Genomic DNA, 21,666 nt, shown 5'->3' with positions numbered 1-21,666 from the left:
TGGCAGAATTCCAAACCTTCCACAGATGTAACTAGAACTCTTTATTTGAGTGGAAGAGGTGACTCTTAAAATTTCTTATCTTAAGGCTATCCATGGATATTCTGAAATTAAAAATCCTCGTATAATGCAAAATTAATTTGATAACTACAACATTCTGTTAACCATTCATCAAACTGAAATGTTGGCTGGTTGATAAGCCTGTCAGACTGCAGAGAGTAAGTCTCTGATTAGATCTGAACACATAAGTCCATTTCATTCCTTCAACCTAACAAATGGTCTGAATTCTGGTAAAGAATGAGAGGCCTATTCAGGACCATGCAAGTATTTAAATAAAATACTCCTACTATTTAACTAAAAGAATGTTTGGAGCTGACACTGTCCTACCACTTTTCTCAAAAACTGATCTTGTAAAGCAAAACTCAACAGGTCTAACTCTTAAGGAAGATTACTTAGGCATTTACCTCCAACTTCCCACTCTGCCAGAAGGTAAACAATCTGGAGGATGTTACAGATAATTCAAAAGAAGTTTATCAGCATTCATATTTCAATGTGTGCTTATTTGAATATGTCACATTAAAAAAGCACTGAAAATTTTAAGGGTCACTAAATACTGTACACCTACGATACACAGAATGTCTATTACACAAAACGTCATGAAGCTGAAAATTTAGGAAAAGGGTTAAGTATCTGATTTTCATTTTTTTAAATATCCTTAGCTTTGGCATCTATCAGAGTAATATTGTCACTTACATGAACATAAAGATCTTCCAAATCTATAAGATTATGTTGCAAAAGGACAGCAGCAACTCTGTATAAGGAGGAAGGGGTCTCACCACTTGGATCCTAAAATGGACATTGGAAATTTAAGAAAAAAGCAATCAGACCATAGCAGAAGGTTATGAAACAGGAACCACTCAATCCCTGTTCAGATAAAACATATTAACCCACAAGTCTCCTTGTTACCATGTTATTTAACTGCTATTACTTCCAAGTCACTAGATTCAACTGCAATACACATTCAGTATCTTCAGAAACAAAAACTTTATCTTTGCACCCTGTGGTTGTTGTATGCAATTCCTAACTACATTTAAAAAAAACCCCTTGACTATATTATCAAGTATCAACCATGACTCCCCTGCAAACATGCTCCTCACTCCTGGGATAAGTCTCACTTATAATGTACAGTCTCTTTGTTCATGCCAGTCCTTACATAACTCTACAAGTTCAAGTGGAAGGTATCAAGATTTTTCAGCTCTTTTAAGAGAACAATAAGCATTCTCCTGTAAAATACAGTAAGAGACTCCCACTCAAATAATGAAATTATTGCTTTTAATACCAGAATTTTACAACTTAAAAACTAATTTCTATGTGTAAAAAACAAAAAAGTCACAAAAAACCACAAAACCAACACAAAAACCTAAAAAACCCCCCAAAAAAACGAAAAACCCCAACCAACCAAAAAAAAAAAAAAAAAAAAACCAACACCTGCAGAAAATCTCTTATTACTGACTGCAGTTCAACCACCAACGACAAAACCCAAAAATTAAGAGTGGAAATACATTACCTGATAAAACTTGAATTTGAACCCAAGGATATGGCATAGAGTTTGAGGTTCACACATGTACATGTAAGACTCTATGAGTGGCACAAAGAAATCATCATACTCAGGCCTGCACTCATAGACTTCTAGGATGATATCCAAAACTCTGTTAGGATCAAGATTGAAACATCCTGGTGGAGAAGGACAGAGCAGAAAAGTTTAACATTGCTAATTTTCATCTCCCGTGATTATTTTGATTTGTTGAATACTGAACTACACAAAAATACTGAACAGGATTTCCAACCCAGATTACAGAAAAAGTAGAAATTAACACCTTAAAGGGAGCATTTAACAGTTAAAAACGTGACCTCACCAACACCACAGGGCCAGCAAAAGACATGAGCTGCTGCTCCTCCCCTTGTGATGCCATATATATTCATTCAGTCATACAAATCAGCCAGCTAAGAATTACTTTACACCCCAAAAGCTGTTATGGTTTGAGCTAGACCCTGATCCTCCTGGTGGTACTGTCCTATTAATTCAGCATTATTGCCAGCAGAAGAGGGAACAGTTCCTTTATTTGAAGGGGAGCAAGAGCAAAAATACAGATCAGGTAAGCTAATGCTGAAATCATACCTCTATTTTACTATATAAACTTTCCACCAAAACTCCAGGAAACATACTTGAGGCAGAAATATTACTTGTATCCAAGAAATACACATCTAGACTATTTTCCTCATTGTGCCATGACACGTTTTATCCAGGCACATCCACTATGCAGATATATAACAGCATGAGCCTTTCTTTCCAAAAGCTGCTTCCATTACACCAGAACCTGCTCTAAGTTAGTACTCTAAAAGAATTGACATGTTGTAGGAAGTCTATGTGCAATTCCTAAAATTCCGGAAAGAAAAATATTTTATCACAAAATGCTTCAAAATTGACGTATTTTTTCACTGTAATAAGTAGAAAAACTATCCTATTCTCTTGATCTCTCCCAAAATAAGTATTATTGCTAGAGAAATTTGACACTCAGGCAAAACACTTTGAAATATTAAATTTTTTTCTTTTTTTTATAAAATGGCAGCACAGCTTTTTACCCGTTACTGCACTGGCACCACATGAGACAGGCACTGGCACAAACATCAATATATTGTACAAAATTCTTTGTTCAATAAGAAAGTGTAAACCAAAGGTAATTACAGGTATTTCCTGTTTTTAACATTTTCCACTTTGACTGTGAGATTCTCATCATGACTCAACTTAGAAATATGGAAAACTCACTAAAAGAACTAGATAAAGGAAGAACATTTACTACTTCTCATTTCTCTTCACAAGGAATCACTCATTCAATAGCTTCAAGAATAAAAGGATGTTCATGCACTGAACTAATACATTCAATAATAAAAAGCATTACTTTGTTATGCTCCAATCTGACTGACAAGCACATCTTCAAAATATTTTAAAATCACAGCATGCATATCTGAGGCTACACAATAAATTCAGTATTTAAGTATACTTACACAATATTCCCTAAATTATTTTTTCCACAGAAACAGGACCTTCAAGACACCCTAATTCTTCTATTCAAGATGATCTACCTTCTGTAGTCATAAGATCATATAGGAAAACCAATGCCCATATTCTTTCAACAAATTCCTTACCTATTAAAGATTTGATATTTTCAAGGATTAAATCACTAGTGATATTTCCGGATAAGTCTTGACCCAGCTCTGCAATGAGCTTTGCATAACCTTCATTCTCCTCTCTCAGCAAATTAAACTTCTGTTGCTTATAACTGCAAATGAAGTGAAATTAAATACTGTTGTGTAACATGCATCCAGTGAAGATTATTTATGCTCTTAGCAATTTGTTATACAAAAAGCTAATTCTGAACACATTTTTAAGAACTCATTATTTATCTGAGTTGTTTCAAAAACTATTAAATGCAGCATATGAATACCAGTAGGGTAGCAAGCACTCTCCAAACAAATCCAGCTCTTATTTCAAATGCAGATAATTAAAAAGATTAGACTTACACTAAACAGGAAAGTTTGTTCTACACACTGTTCTGGAGAACTGCTCTGTGGCAGTCCATGCTTAAGAACCTACTCTTGTTTCAAGGGATGTTCTTTGACACTGAAACACTCAATGCCGAGACAGAAACCAAACATATATCAAAAAAGACATAACCCACATTGACCAAACTAAAATAACTACATTTGCCTAGTTATGAAAACAAAACCTATTCTTAACTGATGCAAGAACAATAATTAATTTTGTTATACTTTATAAATTTGTATATCACAAATAAATATTAATTAATCTGCGTATATGGAATCCCTGCAGCAAAAGCCATAGCTAACATGAGAAAGATTTTATACTTCTCAGGAGCTTGAAAACTAAGGGCTAACAAAATTCTTTTGTCATTAGCAAGTTAAAGTGCAACAAAACATATTTCCCAAAGAAAACTGAGTACCTGGTAGAAAACATTGTTACCAGACTAATCTTCATTGCCCCTCCCCATCCACTCCCCAAACAACCCCTGCCCCAAAACTTACAATAGTTTTGTCTTTATTTTAACAGATTTTTGATTGAACTGTTGAGACTGCTTGATGAGTCCCAATGACTCCAGCGTCTCTGGATCTAAACGCTCCTTTAGGACAGTGTCAGATACAAGATACTAAAAAACACCAAAAACACACACCAAATTTGTAAATTACAAAGACCTAGAAACCACACAATTATTAACTTATGTTACATGTGCGTTCTGAAAACAGAAAAATGTTTGCATTTTCTTCAAACACAGAAGCATACAAAACTGACACTATTAACTGAAACTGGAATTTCAGAATGGTAGATTTTATATACAATTCAAATTTCTTCAAGAGCACCTTGAAGAAACAAGCCCTAGAGTCTAATTTCTGGTTACCAAGTATACACTGCATAGCATCCAGGGACATTACTATCAGGAACTGCATATTTACAAAGCGTATTCTGCATTTTTTAAAAAGTCTTATTTTTATATGCTGAACTTTCCTACAAATCAGGCTTATTCTATGCATTTAGGAATGCTACTTCTAAACACAAGAGGAGGTTACATAAAGAAGTGCAACTCAAAGCATACTTCAGAAGCAAAATTTCTGGTGAACTTGCAGGTGGAAAAATTTAAGTTTTCAAAACTCTTTAAAGAACTCAAGAGGGAGCTGTACTATATTTTTCTATCACAACATTTTGGAGATGAATTTTTTAATTATTTGGGCATTTGGAAAACACTCATAGTCTTCTCTGGGGAAAAGAAGAAAAATCAAGCTTTAACACTCTTATTTTTCTTGTCAGATTTTGACATGCAATTTTGCCAAAAGACATCCTAAGGGTAACTTACCAAACAGGCCAATACCAGTTGAGTAAAATGATCCCTCTTATTTTTTTCTTCTAAACAACTTGTTTCAATATCTACAAAAGAAGATGGGGGTAAAAAAAGCAATTTTTACTGAAGAAATTTTGAGAGTTTCTTCTTTTATAGCTATTCTGATAAATGCTAATGATAACACAAGGGAAAGAAACTTACTGATAACATGGCAGTTTCTTGCCACTTCCCACCCACTCATCCCCCATGGGGTTCACATAGTATTTTGATGACAACTCTCACATCCACAAGTCTCATGAAAAGGTAAAACATAAACCAGACGAATAGTGCAATAATTTTTCTTGCCATTCTCTTTGTTGCAATAATGCTTATGGCAAGCATCGAAGATCAACAATAAGCACAAAACCAGAAATACGAACCACTGAAGAGAACTGCATGATCGTGGCCTTAAGGTAATGTTCTAATCTTTTTCCCTGTGGCTTCAGAGAACTACCATTTACTCTGTCTGCAGTCTTTTAGCAGCTATGGTTCTGTATTACCATTAATTTCTTCTGTATTGTCAACTACTGAAAGCAATTCGCTCCTATGGGAAGACAGACTATGGAACACTGGACAGGGAAGAAAACCTTCTAAAGCAGTTTTAAAAAAGCACATCATTATAGGAAGTGAGGAGCTGTAAAAGGAGTAGAAAACTCCGTAAAAGAATGCAAGGCAGACATTACAATAAACAAACAAAAAAAACCCACCACACATTAAAATCAGACCCACAGAGAAAACATCAGCAACAAAAATGTGAGAAAGAAGACCCTAGAGAGACTGAAAACCAGTGATGTAGCAGGGTAGAAGTGAAGGCAATAGACCAGCCAGATCAGCCTGGACCTTAAGCAGCCAAGACTCTCAGCCAGAGAACAGTCTGCAGTAAAAAATTTTTCCAGGGTATGTGGATGAGTGGACAAATCAAAATTCTCATACATTGAAACACATAAAACAATTGGGAAAAAAATCCTGCTAGTAGGAAATACTAATTAAAGTAAAAAAGAGGTTAGAGGAAACATGCAAGAAATTGTCAAACGTCCTTTTTCCCAAAGTTTGAAACCTAGCTCCTTGGCCATACTATTCCCTGCTACTAGTGAAAGCATGGCATTTGGCTACACACTAACTTAAAGGAAAGAGGGAAAAGAAAAATAAATAGAAAAAGGCAGACAGATAAACTAGTTTCTGTTATTCAAGTGAATAAATATGAATGAATAACTAGTTTCAGTTATTCAAGTAGTTCAAGAAGTAGGTAATTCAAGCCTTCTACTGCAGATAAAAAAGGAAAAGGACATCAGTGTAATACTGCATTATGAAAACCAGTTATTACAAAATTATGATCCAAATACATAGAATGAAACAGTATGAATAAAACTAAGTCAAGTTATCATTCAGATGTATAAAACTAAGGCTGCACATGCAAACTTAATGAGGTGCCTCTCTTCATAGGCAACCACGTCACAGAAGATGCACTACTCCTTCAATATACAGAACACACAGGATATGTGTGATGAGCAGACCAACTAAAGAATTTTCTGAAATTTGTTGAAAAACACACACATGGAGCAAGACAGAAACTGCAGGCACTGAAAGCTGGAAGACATGAGGGCAACAGCTTTAGATCAATATTACAACATAAAAATCCAGAAGTTATCACCAGAATAAGACATGCACATCTTTAAAGCTTGCTCAGCTGGCAGATAAGTGACTCAATGCCATTTGCCTTTAGATTTCTGGACAATCAGCATAAGCTCCATTTCACTAACAGTGACTGTACAGACAATAATGTTTACAGAACACATTCTGAGGAGAAAGTATCTACCTACCAGGAAGTCAACTTTTATTTAAAATATTTAAGAATGATAACAGCACTAAGTCACTGATTCCATTAGCTAACATCCAACATTCTTACAAGCTAGCTCCTTTAACTATTCTTGGCAGATCAACTTCCACTGCCTTTAATAGGCAAACTTCTGGAAACTATAACAGAACAAAGCAGAATGAAAAGACATTAACAAGTGATGTACAGATACACTGATGAAGAATCAATACATGTTTTGTGAAGAGAAATCATGCTTCACAGATTTAATGAATTTTCCTGAAGAAGTAAGCAAGCAGACACAAAACATGAATTTCTCCAAATCTATTGCAAGGCTGAAAGGAAGGGAACCCAACTTACCTAATATGCAGAATACATCAGCTAGGATAGAAGGCATGTCTTCTCGGAATTCCTAAGAAGAAACAAGATCTCATTTAATGAACATAAAAATTCCAATATGCATTGCTTAGAAAATTTTTGCATTATAGAAAACAATGTGTCATCATAAAGTTCAGGTTAATTAGTAATGCACATTATTTATGTTACTAATAATTCATATTAATAATGAAGATGCTTAATTACTGACTAATATCTAATATAAGTGCTGTACTAATTATTTATACATAGTGAAATCCCGTAACCTTGAAATGTAATTAATTTTAATGTAATTAAGTGTATTTGTGACCAAGGACAAAACCCCCTAGTTAATCCTTCCACCTCTATAGCCCATGGCTCTTTAGCCCTGAGTGAGGAGAAGAAACCCAGAAAGTGACCTGCAGTTTCTCAGGTACTAAAGAGAAGATAATTCTCTACAAGACCCAACATTTCACATATCACTCCAACATCAAGGTGCCCTACAGCCTTGCCTTCCCTCAACACCAATGCTCAAGTTCAAAAAACCTAAAAAGCTTACACTAGATTACCACAACACATTTTTCCTTAACGTTCCATACATGTCGAAACAGCAACTTACCAAAAATAAGAAATAATTTCTGAAAGATTTTTTTAATGTATTTTTCCTAGTTTGCTTTTCAAGAAACAGCAATATTTGGTAAGCTTGGAAGTTTAGAGGAAATTACTCTTTTCCCTATTTTCTCTACTTATTCAAAGTGTTTTAAGAAAAACCTTTTTCAAACAAAAATAAGTCTAATGCATTATTTCAAGAACTTGGACATCCCAACAGCAAAATGGCAGGCACATCGTCACACTGTTAAAAACAGTAGGTGGCATCACAGATGTGCTGCATCAGCAAGTGACATTTATTTCTAGTATATATTAACAACTTATTTATTAACAACTTCAGTCTTCATGTGCCCTTAAAAAGTGACTTAATTTTTGATTTATGCTGAAACACCTATTCCTCACCACGAAAAGTAGAGGGAAAAAATGAAACCCTGACAGTCTACATATGTATCAAGTATACACAAATCAAGAATTTGACAAGAATGACTTATTTAGACACGTCAAAGAAAAATCTCTTGAATATTTTCCTCCTTGGATTTCATTTGGGCTTTTGTAAGAAAGATTTTAATAAGTATGCAATTACAAATATATACTTACTATGACATCACCAAGAACATTAGAAGCTTGATCATGCTTTAAGTTTCCTCTAACAACGTGGTAAGCAAGCTCATACAAAGCCTGCTGAATATCTGTTGAAAAACAAGAGATGACAGAAAACATATTAGCTAATCCTTTATCTAACTGTAAAAGCAATGTTTACAGTAATGCTGAAGACTTCAGACAACAGACAAGTAAAGGGGATATGCTTCCCTTACCAATAATGGGGATTACTTTGTTATTGCTGACAGATTAAAACTGATCATCAATATCTAAGATACCACACAAGCATAAAGTGAGTGATGATCCACCTTCTCTGGACAGTTCATGGAATAACAGTAAAATGGGAAGAAAAATTACCATCCTGCATATAGTAACTTGAGTCTTGACAGTTGGCTTAACAACACCTTTACCTTCTAATTCACATAAATATCATATTATACATACATAGAAAACATTACAGAACTTTCCTAGTCATGTCTCATCATAGATATGCTCTCAAAAACTATTTCTCTAGAAGAAAATAAAATTTAATTGGAAGAAAAAATGCTCGATAAGGATTATTTTTTATTTCATTTTTTAAAGGAAAGTCCCCTATAACTCAAGAATGCAATCTTACAAATGCTTGTAATAAGCTGAAGCACTGAACAGAGGTATTCCACTTGAGAAAAACCTTGCAATGTAAACATGGTGGTTGTAAAACCAGCTGTGAGAAACCTGTAAGGTTCTTAAACAATACACAAAAACGTTGTGTTTTTACTACATGAAAAATAATGAAATGCTTTCACCCTGCACTTTGACCACATGGTTTGCTCAATAAACTATATTCAGTAACAAGTTATACAGATCTTAATGCCCTAAGTCATGTAGTCAGTAATGTGGTGACAACAGACCACTGTGGGTAAATTAAAACAATTTATTTTTTAAATAGATCGGATAATTTCACACTTGCACAAATTAGGGTTCATACATTTAATTTTTAAAATAAAACCTAGTTGTATGCTGAGTTTGCAAAATGGAATTCCAGTTTCTACAGCACAGATCAAATACTGGATGATGCTGCCACAACCCACAACAAAGAAATCTCTGGATGTCTGAAAGCAATCCTTGTAGTGGACGTTAGTATTTGTAGTATTCAGCTTTAGCACACACTAATGGTCACCACACATGACTGTTCCAAGCATGCAAAGGTACCATAATAAACAGTTTCCAGGCTTGTTTTTTATGTAACTAAAAACAACAAATAAACCATGTGACTTACCTCTGAAACCCACATCATGGTTTTTGTTTTCACTGAGAGCACGACACAACTGCACACTAAAATAAAACAAATTTTTTTTTTTTTTTTAAAAATCATAAGATATTAGCATATAAATGTTTTGGGGTTCTTTTTTGGTTGATGCTCTGGCTAAGAGCTTTAGCTTTGGGCACTTTAAATAGATGATGACATTTTAATTTTTCCAAAGTAAACCTTTATTCAGAGAAGTTAGAACAGCAAAGAAACAAAAGATTCCCAATAGATCTCATATACATATAAATATGCTTCCCAATATTACACCTCCTTGAGAAAAGTGAGAACATGAGGAAATGCAGAAGCATGGAAGTCCTAGCAATAATCTACTGTCATTATCCAATGAGAAAATGCTTCTCATAGAATTACTATGACTACAGTAGTTTTCAAACTACTGATTGTAAAAAACTTTTAAGATTAAATTATGTGCATGATTTCCTCATGCAATGTTTTCCCAAGAGTAAGACAGAATTTTTCATTATTCTAGTCCCTAAAATAATCCAGTATAGGAAGCAAAAACCTGTCATGTTGCATTGTCACTGGTTGCTCCCAGGGTTCCCTCAACCAAACAGCCATATGCAAAAAGTACTCTAAGTACTGTGCAGACTGTTACATGAGATAAATTAATAGTTCCCTGTGCTAGAAAATAAATGCTTAAAGGCTTCTTAACTACTCTGGCAGCTTAGAAATGGACATGATTCCAAGATACAAGGATCTTCCCTCTTCTCTACCTCTACTGTTGCCCCAGCATGAGGTTTCAAAAGCAGTTTCATATTTAAAAAAGTAAAAAAGTATTTAAAAAGGGCAGTGATTTATCATAACAGACATCAGGACATATTTTAAGACCTTTTGTCACATTTGCACATTTTCAACCAAAAGTTCACATATTTTTCAAAGTATCTTTCATGTGCAGAAACTGAGGAGGGTATCAGAGCTACATCTCATTCCTACATAAGATGGCAATACTACACTTTGCTGTGGGAGCCATTTTAAGATGTCTCAAGGCAGATATATACAATTATTGCAGAGACTTATCACAAAAAATAACAGTAAAAAATAGTTCTGTAGCAATCCATTATTCATTCTATTTGCATCCTATATAGATTACCACTTCTCTAGCAGGACTAAATGGCTGTTCCAGCAATCAAAGGATTATAACTAGCAAATGTAAGGTATACACACCATTTAGATAACTAGGGAATTTCACACATAACAATCAGCAGAAGCCTAGAACCTCAGCAAAAAGCAAAGGCATGGCGAAGATGTCCTAAACTCTGTTGAAGAGAATGCAATATGTTTGGAAATAACCAGAACAGACAGCAAAACAGGGGAATAAGTATATTATTTTTCATTAATGATAAGTACACCTTTTTTTATTTGAATAGATTTTTTCCTCCAGCTGTCCCTAAAAAGTATATCAATTCAACAAAAATCGATTTTCTTAAATTTTAATTACTCCTTCATAAAGAAGGTACCCTAAAAGCACTCAATTCTAAGTTCTGTATGCAAATAACAATGAAGTGAAACATCAGATTAAAAAAAAATTACCTGAGATACACACTTTGGCCCCTATGTCCTAAGATGGTATCCTCAACCAGGTTACAAAAGGAATAGCCCTGTCTACTTGGACTGATGAGTTCTTTTAAGTATATCTTAATACAAAATCAAGAGTTTCAACCCCTTCCCATTCCCCTTCCGGCAATCCTCCAACATCACATTAAAGACACAAATCTGTTTGATCAATAGAAAAAACTCTTGAGATGAATCTGCAAAACAACATGCTTAATATTTGCAATTAGAACCCCCCAGAATTATTAAATTTGAGAAAAAAGAAAAGTAGGCAAGAATATTTATTTTTATGATTCTACTCTTTTCTAGAGGCATTCTCTCAAAGGAAGACCACCTTTCCTGTAGGTGCTGCCACACAGTACAGCTGCAGTGATTTAAAGGCTTGCTGCTGCAGAAATGGGACACATTCACAAACACTTCCTCCCTTTTCAGCAGCAGTTTTAGTCCTCCCATCAGTTACATCAGTGCAGCTGACAAACCTGGCAGAAAACTGGTCAAAACCCAAGTCTTCAGCCACCTCTGCAAGCTGAAGCACTGACCAGGAGGCCACAGAGGCACCCTGGTGACTGAAGACAAGGCAGAAACCCTCCTTTCCAGTAACAACAAAGTGAGAGATTAATTCATCTAGTCTCAGCTAACTGCATGAAATTAAAATCAAAACAGTTGCACCTTCAAAAGACATAATCTGATAAGTGTTCACTTGACTTATTACTCCAATCTGGTAGCTCATTGCTGCAAGCTTAGGATGGAGAACTTCCCTGCTCTACTAAAACCTACATCTCTCCATCTTAAAGTAGAACTGTGTAATGTGTACAGAATACAACTAAAAAATAAGATAACGTAGAAAGCAAAAATATTTTTTAAAAAATGCACCAAAACACTTTTGAAAACCACAGTTTCAAAATTAAATTTATTTTGGACTATGATGGGATAGATTTGCTTAAAACACAAATTCTGAAGCAGTGTGAACAAGTTTGCATGGCAGAGGCAGCACCGGAAATGAGGCCTCCCAATTCATACACCATGTCCTATAACCTCCATTTCACTCCTACATGTGGATTAAAGCAGTAATTATCACAAAGTGCATGTACCTACTAGTATTTAAGTATATGCATAATTCAACTGATGCAGGTAGTTCTTTAGGTGAGATAAAGTACAATCAATTACATTTTGCAGTCAGAATGGCACAACTACAACCAAATTCTCTTTTGCTGATTCTTAACCCTTCCCTTGCATGACCAAGGTTACAGTGTTGACTTAAAGTAACAAGCTGGAAGTGCCCGAAAGATCAGGTCTCAAAATTTCTCATTTGCAGAATGTTAGGCTTTAGTTTATATTAAGACTTAACACATTGCATGAACTGTCATGCAGACACTTATTAAAGCCCTCCATCCATGCTAAAGGCTCCTTCATGTGTTGAATCTGTCACAAAACAAGGTAAGGTGCCAGTCAGTATGTGTGTTATAAATGTTCATGAGGGCTGCAGTCATAGACCAGCATCTTGCTGTTGAAAACACAACAGTTTTCCTACAGAGATAGTACACACAAGTAGGTCTACAAAGAGTCCAGTCTGAGCAGCATAAGTAGTCACCCTCAGATTTCATCTGCACACCAGCATCTGGCAGTAGCAAATAAATGAGCATAATTAGAGAAGGATCTGAACAAAAAAGCAACATGTAAGATGACCACATCCTGACCAATGTAACTTTGGCAGGTACATACACTTGAAACTACCACATTTATGTATTTTTATTAGATACATTTTCAGTAGTTTGGTTAATTAAATTCCAAGTTTGTACTGTTTTGAACAATATCTTGGAAGCAAATGGTCACCACTGCATTACTCATGTACATTAAAGTATATTATAACTGTAAGACACACAAAATCCTTACCCTTGATTTCTGGCTAGTACTGTTAAATCATGACAAGTTGATCATATAATTAAAACTATCACACCATTAAAAAAAAAAATTATCTTAAGTATCCATTATTAATCCCAGTAGAAGCTGAATTGCCAAATTAAAACAAACCATTTCCTTCTCTCAATATAGTTTCATACTCCTTCAAAACACAGAAATGTGTTTTTATTTAGGTAACTACTAGCTGCCAAAATACTATCTCAACTTATCTAGCCAAATCATGTAAGCCATTTCATGCTCCAGCATCTTTTTCCATAAGAACTAATCTTTTTCTACTAATTATGAAGGATTTTTATCCCATTTAAATGCCTACAAAAATCCTTCTAAATTTTTGTAATTCTTCTATTTGCTCATAATGTCAATTTTGTCCTTCTGCAGCACCCTTCCCCTTCCCACTTTTCTAACATCATTATAATGCATTATCTTAACTTTGACCCACAAAGACCAAGAGTGAACTTAGGCCTAGACCTAATTTTTTGTCTTGAGCATACTGATATTCGATAAATAATTCAATAAAAATAAGTAGTGTTATTGTATTTATTCCCTTTTTACTTTAATGTTTAAAAACATTTCATGTGTTTCACTCTGAAATGATAGCATCCTAGCTCTGTTTTCCTCTAGTAATTCAGAAAATAGGAAGTTTTGGAAAAAGAAACAAAGTCATGCACTGAAGACTGTCCCAATAAAGCTGGCTTCCTAAAAGTTATCTAAATATTATCAACAGGTATATACTTTAGATTCTAGAAAATAAGTTCATGTATATTCCTTGGATTTATAAAGCTACCACTGTGAAACCTGACAACTGTGATCCAGACACAATTACATTTCTTTTAAAACATATGGCCTCATCTGCAAACTGCTCTTTAAGTCGTGCCTAGAACATCATTTATGTATTCCAAATGAAGTGTGAGTACCACAAATACAGGAATCTAGCTAATCATTTTGTTTTATTGGTCACACCACAGATGAACACTTTCTTCCCATCATGTTTAAGAAGTACTGCTCTAAGGGGAGAGAAAAATCCTAAAAGGTTTTATCATGGTCAAAAGCTGAGGTAAGTTGCCTCTTCCAAAGCTCAGAGTGCTGAGAATCCAGTGAGAACAGTACAGTTGCCATTACACGATCAGCTATGAAATGTCTGTCCTCTTGCAAACTCCACACAATCTCTCAACACGTTCAGCTTGCACATTAACACGATAATGGTTCCAGCACAACTCAAAACAAAAATTACATGACTATAAAGGGGGCACCCTTCACTACAAAATGCTAGCTCTGGAAAGAACAGTGTTTTGTGCAGGGATTCTCTACATTCTCGAATCTCCAACCCACTGCCGTTTCCTTCATGCACAAGGAAGATTCATTGCCAAAGCTGCACAACCTTTCAGAAGACGTGAACAAAAGAAAATAATGAGTGATTATCAAGAAGTGTTTCTCTAAGTGATCCCTTCAACATCCAGATTTAAAACTGCAGGATTTTTTACTTACAACAAAAACCAAAAGCATATGGAAGAATTACAATAAGAGCATGCAAAAAACATACAGTTAGTGAAGAGGACACCCCTGTTTAGCGGAGAAATGTGAAATGACCAAACTGGTAAATTACTCCCTGAAGAGATGTACTCCTGAATCACAACATTTAGTGAACCTGTCACAAAGATGGCTTAAAACAGGCACAGGCCCAGAATGGAAAGCTCCTGGCACACCTGGATTAATTTAAGAGGTTGCAACCGGACCTCTCCGTGCACAAAGGTTACTTTGTAGAATAAAACAAGCATGACTACGTGATCGTATTTTGCCTGAATCAAAGAATACGGGGCCAGTCGTACCGGAATCGGTAAAAACGTGGTAACGGGGACTAAGGCCTCTGCCACAAAGGTCAGCATTGCAGGGCCAACGACACAGGAACGCTTCAGGGTCCGTATTACCACAGGGGGCGGCTGAAGATGAGCCCGACTCCCGACCAATCTGGCCCAGAGGGTGGAAGGGGGCGCTCGGGGCGCCGGGAAAGCTGGGCCCAGCTACGGGGGCCGAGCGTCGGCGGAGGGCGGCAGCACCCGGCCGAACCGGACGGGAGAGAAGCCCAGGCCCTCCTCCCAACCACGGTTTCGACCCTACGCCCAGCAGCAAGGACGCAGCCCCGACCGATGTCCTCTCCGCCGTTCCCCAGCCTCTCCGGGCCAGCGAGGCCCAGGCGCCCCCGCCTCCCTCCAGCGGGCCGCAGCGCCCCATCCCTCCGCACGGCGAGGCCCCGCACTCACAACTCATTCTTGCCGCCTTTCTCCCAGTTCTTTATCCACTCGGCCGGGAGCAGCGCCGCCATCTTCCCCGTGTAGCGCCGAGGGCCCGGATGGAACAGCGGCGGCGCCGGGTCAGAGGGGACGGACGAGCCGCGAGAAACCGCGGGATGCGACCGCGCCGTGCGGAGAGCCGGCGGGGAGGACTGCGCCTGCGCGCGGGGGCGGCGGGGCGGTGCCACGACCGCGCGTGTGCGTTAGAACGGCGGGGCGGGGCGGGGCGCGGTGCCTCCCGCGCGTGCGCGTTAAAGCCTCGGCGGTGCGTGCGTCGTGTGCGCGTTAGAGCTGTGATCTGCGCATTAGAGCCGGGCGAGCCGAGCCGAGCCGAGCCGAGCCGAGCCGAGCCGAGCCGAGCCGAGTCGAGTCGAGTCGTGCCGCGCACATTAGAGCCGTGCCGTGGTGCACTGTGCGGCGCGCACTGCCAGCACGCTGTGCGCATTTGAGCCGTGCCGTGGTGCGCTGTGCGGCGCGCACTGGCGGCACGCTGCGCGCGTTTGAGCCGTGCCGTGGTGCACTGTGCGGCGCGCACTGCCAGCACGCTGCGCGCGTTTGAGCCGTGCCGTGGTGCACTGTGCGGAGCGCACTGGCAGCACGCTGCGCGCGTTTGAGCCGTGCCGTGGTGCGCTGTGCGGAGCGCACTGCCAGCACGCTGCGCGCGTTTGAGCCGTGCCGTGGTGCACTGTGCGGAGCGCACTGCCAGCACGCTGCGCGTGTTTGAGCCGTGCCGTGGTGCACTGTGCGGAGCGCACTGGCAGCACGCTGCGCGCGTTTGAGCCGTGCCGTGGTGCACTGTGCGGAGCGCACTGCCAGCACGCTGCGCGTGTTTGAGCCGTGCCGTGGTGCGCTGTGCGGTGCGCACTGCCAGCACGCTGCGCGTGTTTGAGCCGTGCCGTGGTGCACTGTGCGGGGCGCACTGGCAGCGCGCTGCGCGCAGCAGAGGCGTGGGCCGGGCTGCCTCGTGTGCCGCGTGTGCGTTGGGCGCTGCCAGTCCCGCGTACGGCGGAGGTGCGAGACGCCTGCTCGCAGAAATGGTGAGAACGGTAAATCGTTCGAATAAATAAACGGTTAAAAAGGATTTGTGTAAAACTTACTGTGACGCATCTAAATGGTCTTTCAGATACAAGCGCTTAGGACAAGCAATTGTGTGGATGTTATATTCCGAGTGTCATCCCAAATGCGTGTGCCTATTTTGTTGCATGTCGCTCATCTCCATTAAGTTTCCGCAAGTTGTTTTGTGTTCCTTTCAGTTGCTAATTGGGATATAAGGGTTAAAATACTCCATTTGGTCAGGCAGCTCATGTTTTTGGTCTTTCCAGACATATCTCTTTCCTCAAGTCTTTATTTTACCTACGTTATCAGTCTTGTACATGCTTCCTCCTCTATTGTAGTGTAAATTGCTTCACAAATTTGATGAAACTTCAGAAAATGGGGAGTTTGAAATAAAATCAAAAGGTGAGGCCTCAGTGCCCCTGTACCAGTGGCAGCACTGCTGTGCTCTCTGCCTTGTGCTGTGTTCTCTGCGCTGAACTGAAACATACAGCTTGCCAGCCCTTGCTGTAACAGCTTTGCACTCACAAAATAGCTCTGATCAGAAAGTCTAGCATTTCATCAAATCTACATAACTCTACCTGAGAGAGGAAGTAGTGTTATTTTAGTTACTGTTCACAGCCAGTTCCTGCAAGCTGTGTGTTGTGCAGAATGCTGCTGTTCTTGGGCCCTATGACTAACACTTACTACAAGGGGATCCCTTACAGCCCATAAACTGAACTAACACAGGTAATAGAGGAGGCAGATTCTCTGCTTCTCATATTTTAAATTAGATAAAGACCACATTCCAAGCATAGCATATGGAGTGTGATAGGAGATACACTCAGTTTACAGGTGCCTAATCTATTTATGATAGGTTATTTTTTTTTTAAAAATTAAATATATGTAAAACATATATGTGGATGATAAGAGGCACAGAATTGCAGGCCTAAGGAATAACATGAGAGGGTGTTATAAGCAAATACAGTAAGTCTATTCAAAAGATAAGCCTAAGAGACACAAAAATAGAAAACAAGAATCTAGGAAAATATATTAGGTGCAAGGATGTATGTAGGAATAACCATGTAAGGTCTGAATGTAAAAATGTGAGATTTTGCCTTCATGATGAAGAGGAGGAGACAGTCATGGAGAAATGCAGTAGAATAAAGCCATGAAGTCATTGCAGAACCAGCAGGTTAAATCACAAGTTTACTTGAGGACTCTAAACCACTTCTTACTTGAAGTATATTAGTAACAGACTGAGACAGGCTGAAAATAGAAGACAGTATATGCAATGTAGAAATACACGACAGAAACAATTTTAAAATCTACTCTGAGAAGAGTTTGATTCCACAATATTTCTAGGGTACTATACAAAACATCTGTGGTAGAATTTATATAAAATATACTTAATTAATATGCATTATACATATGACATATAAGCTCTAAAACACAGTCATGCATTTGAATAAGGTAAATTAGGCAAATCAAAATATTTTTAAGTATGTACCAATTCCTCTTCAGAATAATATATTTTTGACATGGAGTAGTCTTTATTCCAGGCTATAAAGTGATACTCAGTTATGATTTATCCTTGCTTTTGTGGTGGACATCTTTATGTAGTGAAATGTCTTGCTCAGTACCACCTGATTTTAGCTGAATTATGAGGAATTCCTAGGTTAAAAAATAAGACTTATATTTTAGTTCTATAAAACAGGCCTTATAGTTTATTCTTCATCTTTTCATGAGGCTTTTGTGTGCTAGAAAAAGCACCCTGGGCATCCCAAGATTTGTACAAATGAGTCAGAGAACCTTGTTAAAAGCCAGGACAGTTTTGTGTTTCCTTCTGTTATTTCTACAGGTTGACATTTACCTTTCTAAATAATGCAATAAAATAAAATTTTGAAAAGAAGGAAAAATGATGCCTGCAAAGGCAGGATATGTCACAGCACAGTCTTAAGTCACCTACTGTGCTTCCTGCCTGAATAAAAAAGTAGTCTGAAGGCTTTGTCCCAGCTACATTAAAGGAAATGCCTGTGTCACCACTGTGGTAACAGCTGGATAGCAGCGGGAAGTTACTTAAGTGAACAGTAAATACAAGGTTTTCAAGGGTGTAGTACAGTACCCAGCAAATACATAGCTAGAAAAAAATATCAGTGGTAATTGGATGTTATAAAAATATATTTATTCCTGGTTTTCTAAATAAATACTACAGACATCCATTTTGAGACCTGGAAATGAGCAAAATCAAAAGAAATAAAGCATCCAACAGCTCATTTACTCTGTATTAAGCAGCTTCATGGAATTCAGGCACAACTTTATTATCTGCTCTGAGTGCTTTACTTTTTCTGCGCAGATAATTAAGAATGACTTTGGAATAAAATGTCTTTTATTACTTTTGTATCATGCACTTTTGCATCATGTCCATGTAAGAATTAATTGTTCTACATTCCCTTTTTTTTTTATAACAGTAATTGTTTCATGATTGCTCCTGTTCGTTTTCTCTAGACATTTCCCAGATTCTCACACAGAAGAAATAAAGGTATAAAGGACGCATAATTCCACATTATTCAGAGAATTTCGATTTGGTAAATGCTGTCTAGGCAAGGAAGAATCCTAAACATTAGCTAATACTGGCTGTTTCCATTGATCTGGATAACTGAAATGAGAAACATTCTCAGACTGTGATTGTCAAACATAACTTGCAACTTTTGGGTTTTTTCATAGCTAAACTCAATGTCACTGTATCATCCTGAGCTATAAAATGTCCCAGATTTAGTTAAGATCAGGGAATATGGAGGATGACACCATTCTGAAGAGCTTTGCTTGTTTTCAGCTCACAGAAATCAGTCAGAGTTGTTTGCTTTTCTTTACCACTTGCCAACACAGCCAAGAGCCAACTGTAGATTTAGATTCCATTTCCAGATCCCATTGACCAAATTTCTCGTCAAGGCTTAGCTTGTTGGTTGTGTGTATATTCACACAACCTGCTGATGAATTATGAAGGGCAGAAGGACTAAATTAAACTCTTCTGCATAATGCCTGTGAACAAGGGGCTTTGTTAAAAATAGTGCTGGAAGCAATGCCTGAAGTAATGTGATTGGAACAGCAGTTATTTGCTTGACAATATGTTTCACTACTTCAGTGTGTATTTCTCTCCCATCAGAGCATATAGCTCTAAAGAATCCTGTTCGTTTTTTTCTGATTATCACTGACAAGGAAATACAAAAAGACCCCCACACACAATCTCTGTTTCAGCAGCAGCAACTCTGAGCAACAGAGAAACCTACAAAAACAGGGAACAGGACAATTACTTCTTTAATCACAGTATCACCAAATGGCAAAATGTTGGTGCAGAAGTGGAGATCTAGTAAGACCATTGCTGCTGGGATTTATTTGAAGAATGAGGATCAGCTGATCTAATGGGACTCACTGCCAGCCTGTGCTGGACCCATTGCATTGACAATTCCTGCTTGCCTGCTCTGAAGAATGATGGTACAATAAAAAATTAATACATTAATTAAGCAATATTTTGTCTTCCAGTGCATACACCTTCCTTGAAAATGCCATATCAAGGTCAATTACTGGAATTTCAAGATAAGAGTATGTAAAGTGTGAAAATATAAAAAAATCTTTGAATTGTGCATATTTTGCAAGCTGAGCAGTGACAATATCACTGGCAGTGTAATTTGGAATATTGTAGTGCTTTCTAAGTCCAGTAATCCAGAAAAGCAGAGTACAACTTGTAAGGGTCACAGCTCATCATGCAGTCATTGATCTAGTAGATCTGGATATTCTTCAGGATGGCTGTTTCCTTACACCTCTTGGATTACAGATATCTCACAGAAAATGGGATGGCTTATTGTGCTCTGCTGACAAAATCCCTTTTGAAGCTTTAGTCTGTAATAAGCCTGTGGTGACACAGACGAAGGGTGTGTTGTATCAGCTCCTTCTGCCCCTCTCCTCTGGCCTGTGTGCAGAGAAGCTCCAGGTGGCTGGAGCCTCTGGAGACGATTGTCTGGGTGCTAATGACGCAGGAAATGTAGGAAGCCATCATTTGCAGTCACCACTTATGAGTGGGTGGGCAGTACGTGCAGTTTGCCAGAGCTATTGGTTGGCTGTTAATGAAGTTGGCAGGCTCTTATCCCTTGGCAGAGGTGGTTTATTTTCAGGGGTTAACAGTATTAGTGCATTGGTAGTGAGAGAATATGAAGGTTTGAAGGTAAAACCTGAATTTGGTAAATCGGGCTCTTACTAACACAGTCCACACCCTTGTTTGGGTTGTGTTACCCAGATACCAGGTATGTTAAATTGAAAGTGTGTCTGGCTAATGATAATCATGTCAGAGAAATTCTAAACCCCTACCTACACTTGAGGTTTGCAGACGATTAGGAGTCAAAGAAGCTATTTCTGGAACTCTCAGTCAGGATTCCTCGTTCTTGATCCCAGCCGGGAAAGTAGCCTGGGGCACCTTGTCTGTTGCTCTCTGTTCTGCTGCTTCATCTCTTTCTGATAGTTTGTGAGTTCAAGGTCAGAGGATACTTAATTAAATACACCTGCTTTTGATGTGTGAAGAATATATTTTTAAAGCTTCTACAGGAATGTAAAGCATTTAATAAGCTTACTTTGCTAAGATTTGGATGGTGATATTGAGTTGCCCACATATATAATAACTCTCAGACATCATCAACAGGATGTGGGTATAATTAATGACCGAAGTGATCAGTTAAAGGGACATGTTTGTTACACAGCATTCCTCTTTGTTTCTCTCTGGCTCTTTTCTCCTGTCAGGGCATACATGTGGAAGCATGCAAGAAATAGGCAAGCATTGCCTTGAACTCGCCATTTTTCTACTTATTATATCAGACTTACATAGTACCTGTGTGCCAGCACTAATATTCCAGCATGAAGGAGTTATGAATAGAAAACGATGTATGTAGCCATATGTCTCATGCTTGCTAAATTAAAAGTTCCAGCTCTAGATAATTATTTCTTGCATTAATCAGTTTGAACAGAACTAAGATAAATCATTAGTTGTATTTTCCTCTTCATTTGGCATTTATCTTAGCTCATCTGCTCAGGGGATTGTGAAGGAATGTAAACTGTTTGATTTGACGTGACACTGAAGTGAACTTAGAAGTAGTTTCAGCAGCAGTATACTAAGTCATCAAAGGAAGATTTGGTTTTTACTTGTTCAGATGCTAACTTTCCCACAGGGAATTATCATGTATATATGTATTATCA

At 38.2% G+C, this 21,666-nt stretch overlaps 1 protein-coding gene across 9 annotated transcripts in view; it reads right to left on the bottom strand.

Annotated features, from left to right (window-relative positions):
• THOC2 (THO complex subunit 2) overlaps positions 1-15,548 on the bottom strand; it is a 49,575-nt gene extending 34,027 nt beyond the window's left edge. For 6 of the 9 annotated variants that reach the window (XM_058847499.1, XM_058847502.1, XM_058847505.1 and 3 more), the window contains exons 1-9: positions 15,361-15,547; positions 9,584-9,639; positions 8,323-8,414; positions 7,123-7,174; positions 4,926-4,996; positions 4,102-4,223; positions 3,205-3,338; positions 1,565-1,731; positions 751-843 (exon numbers count right to left, since the gene is read on the bottom strand). In XM_058847499.1, the coding sequence (XP_058703482.1) occupies positions 751-843; positions 1,565-1,731; positions 3,205-3,338; positions 4,102-4,223; positions 4,926-4,996; positions 7,123-7,174; positions 8,323-8,414; positions 9,584-9,639; positions 15,361-15,422 (849 nt within the window). In that variant the 5' untranslated portion in view covers positions 15,423-15,547. Of the gene's footprint in view, positions 1-750; positions 844-1,564; positions 1,732-3,204; positions 3,339-4,101; positions 4,224-4,925; positions 4,997-7,122; positions 7,175-8,322; positions 8,415-9,583; positions 9,640-15,360 lie in introns of all 9 variants that reach the window. The other 3 variants (XR_009278520.1, XR_009278521.1, XM_058847503.1) reach the window with 2 other exon arrangements.
• Between the last annotated feature and the right edge of the window lie 6,118 nt (positions 15,549-21,666).

This window comes from Poecile atricapillus, chromosome 12 (genome assembly GCF_030490865.1).
Source record: "Poecile atricapillus isolate bPoeAtr1 chromosome 12, bPoeAtr1.hap1, whole genome shotgun sequence".
Classification (NCBI taxonomy): Eukaryota; Metazoa; Chordata; class Aves; order Passeriformes; family Paridae; genus Poecile; species Poecile atricapillus.
This window is presented reverse-complemented; position numbering and strand designations above follow the sequence as displayed.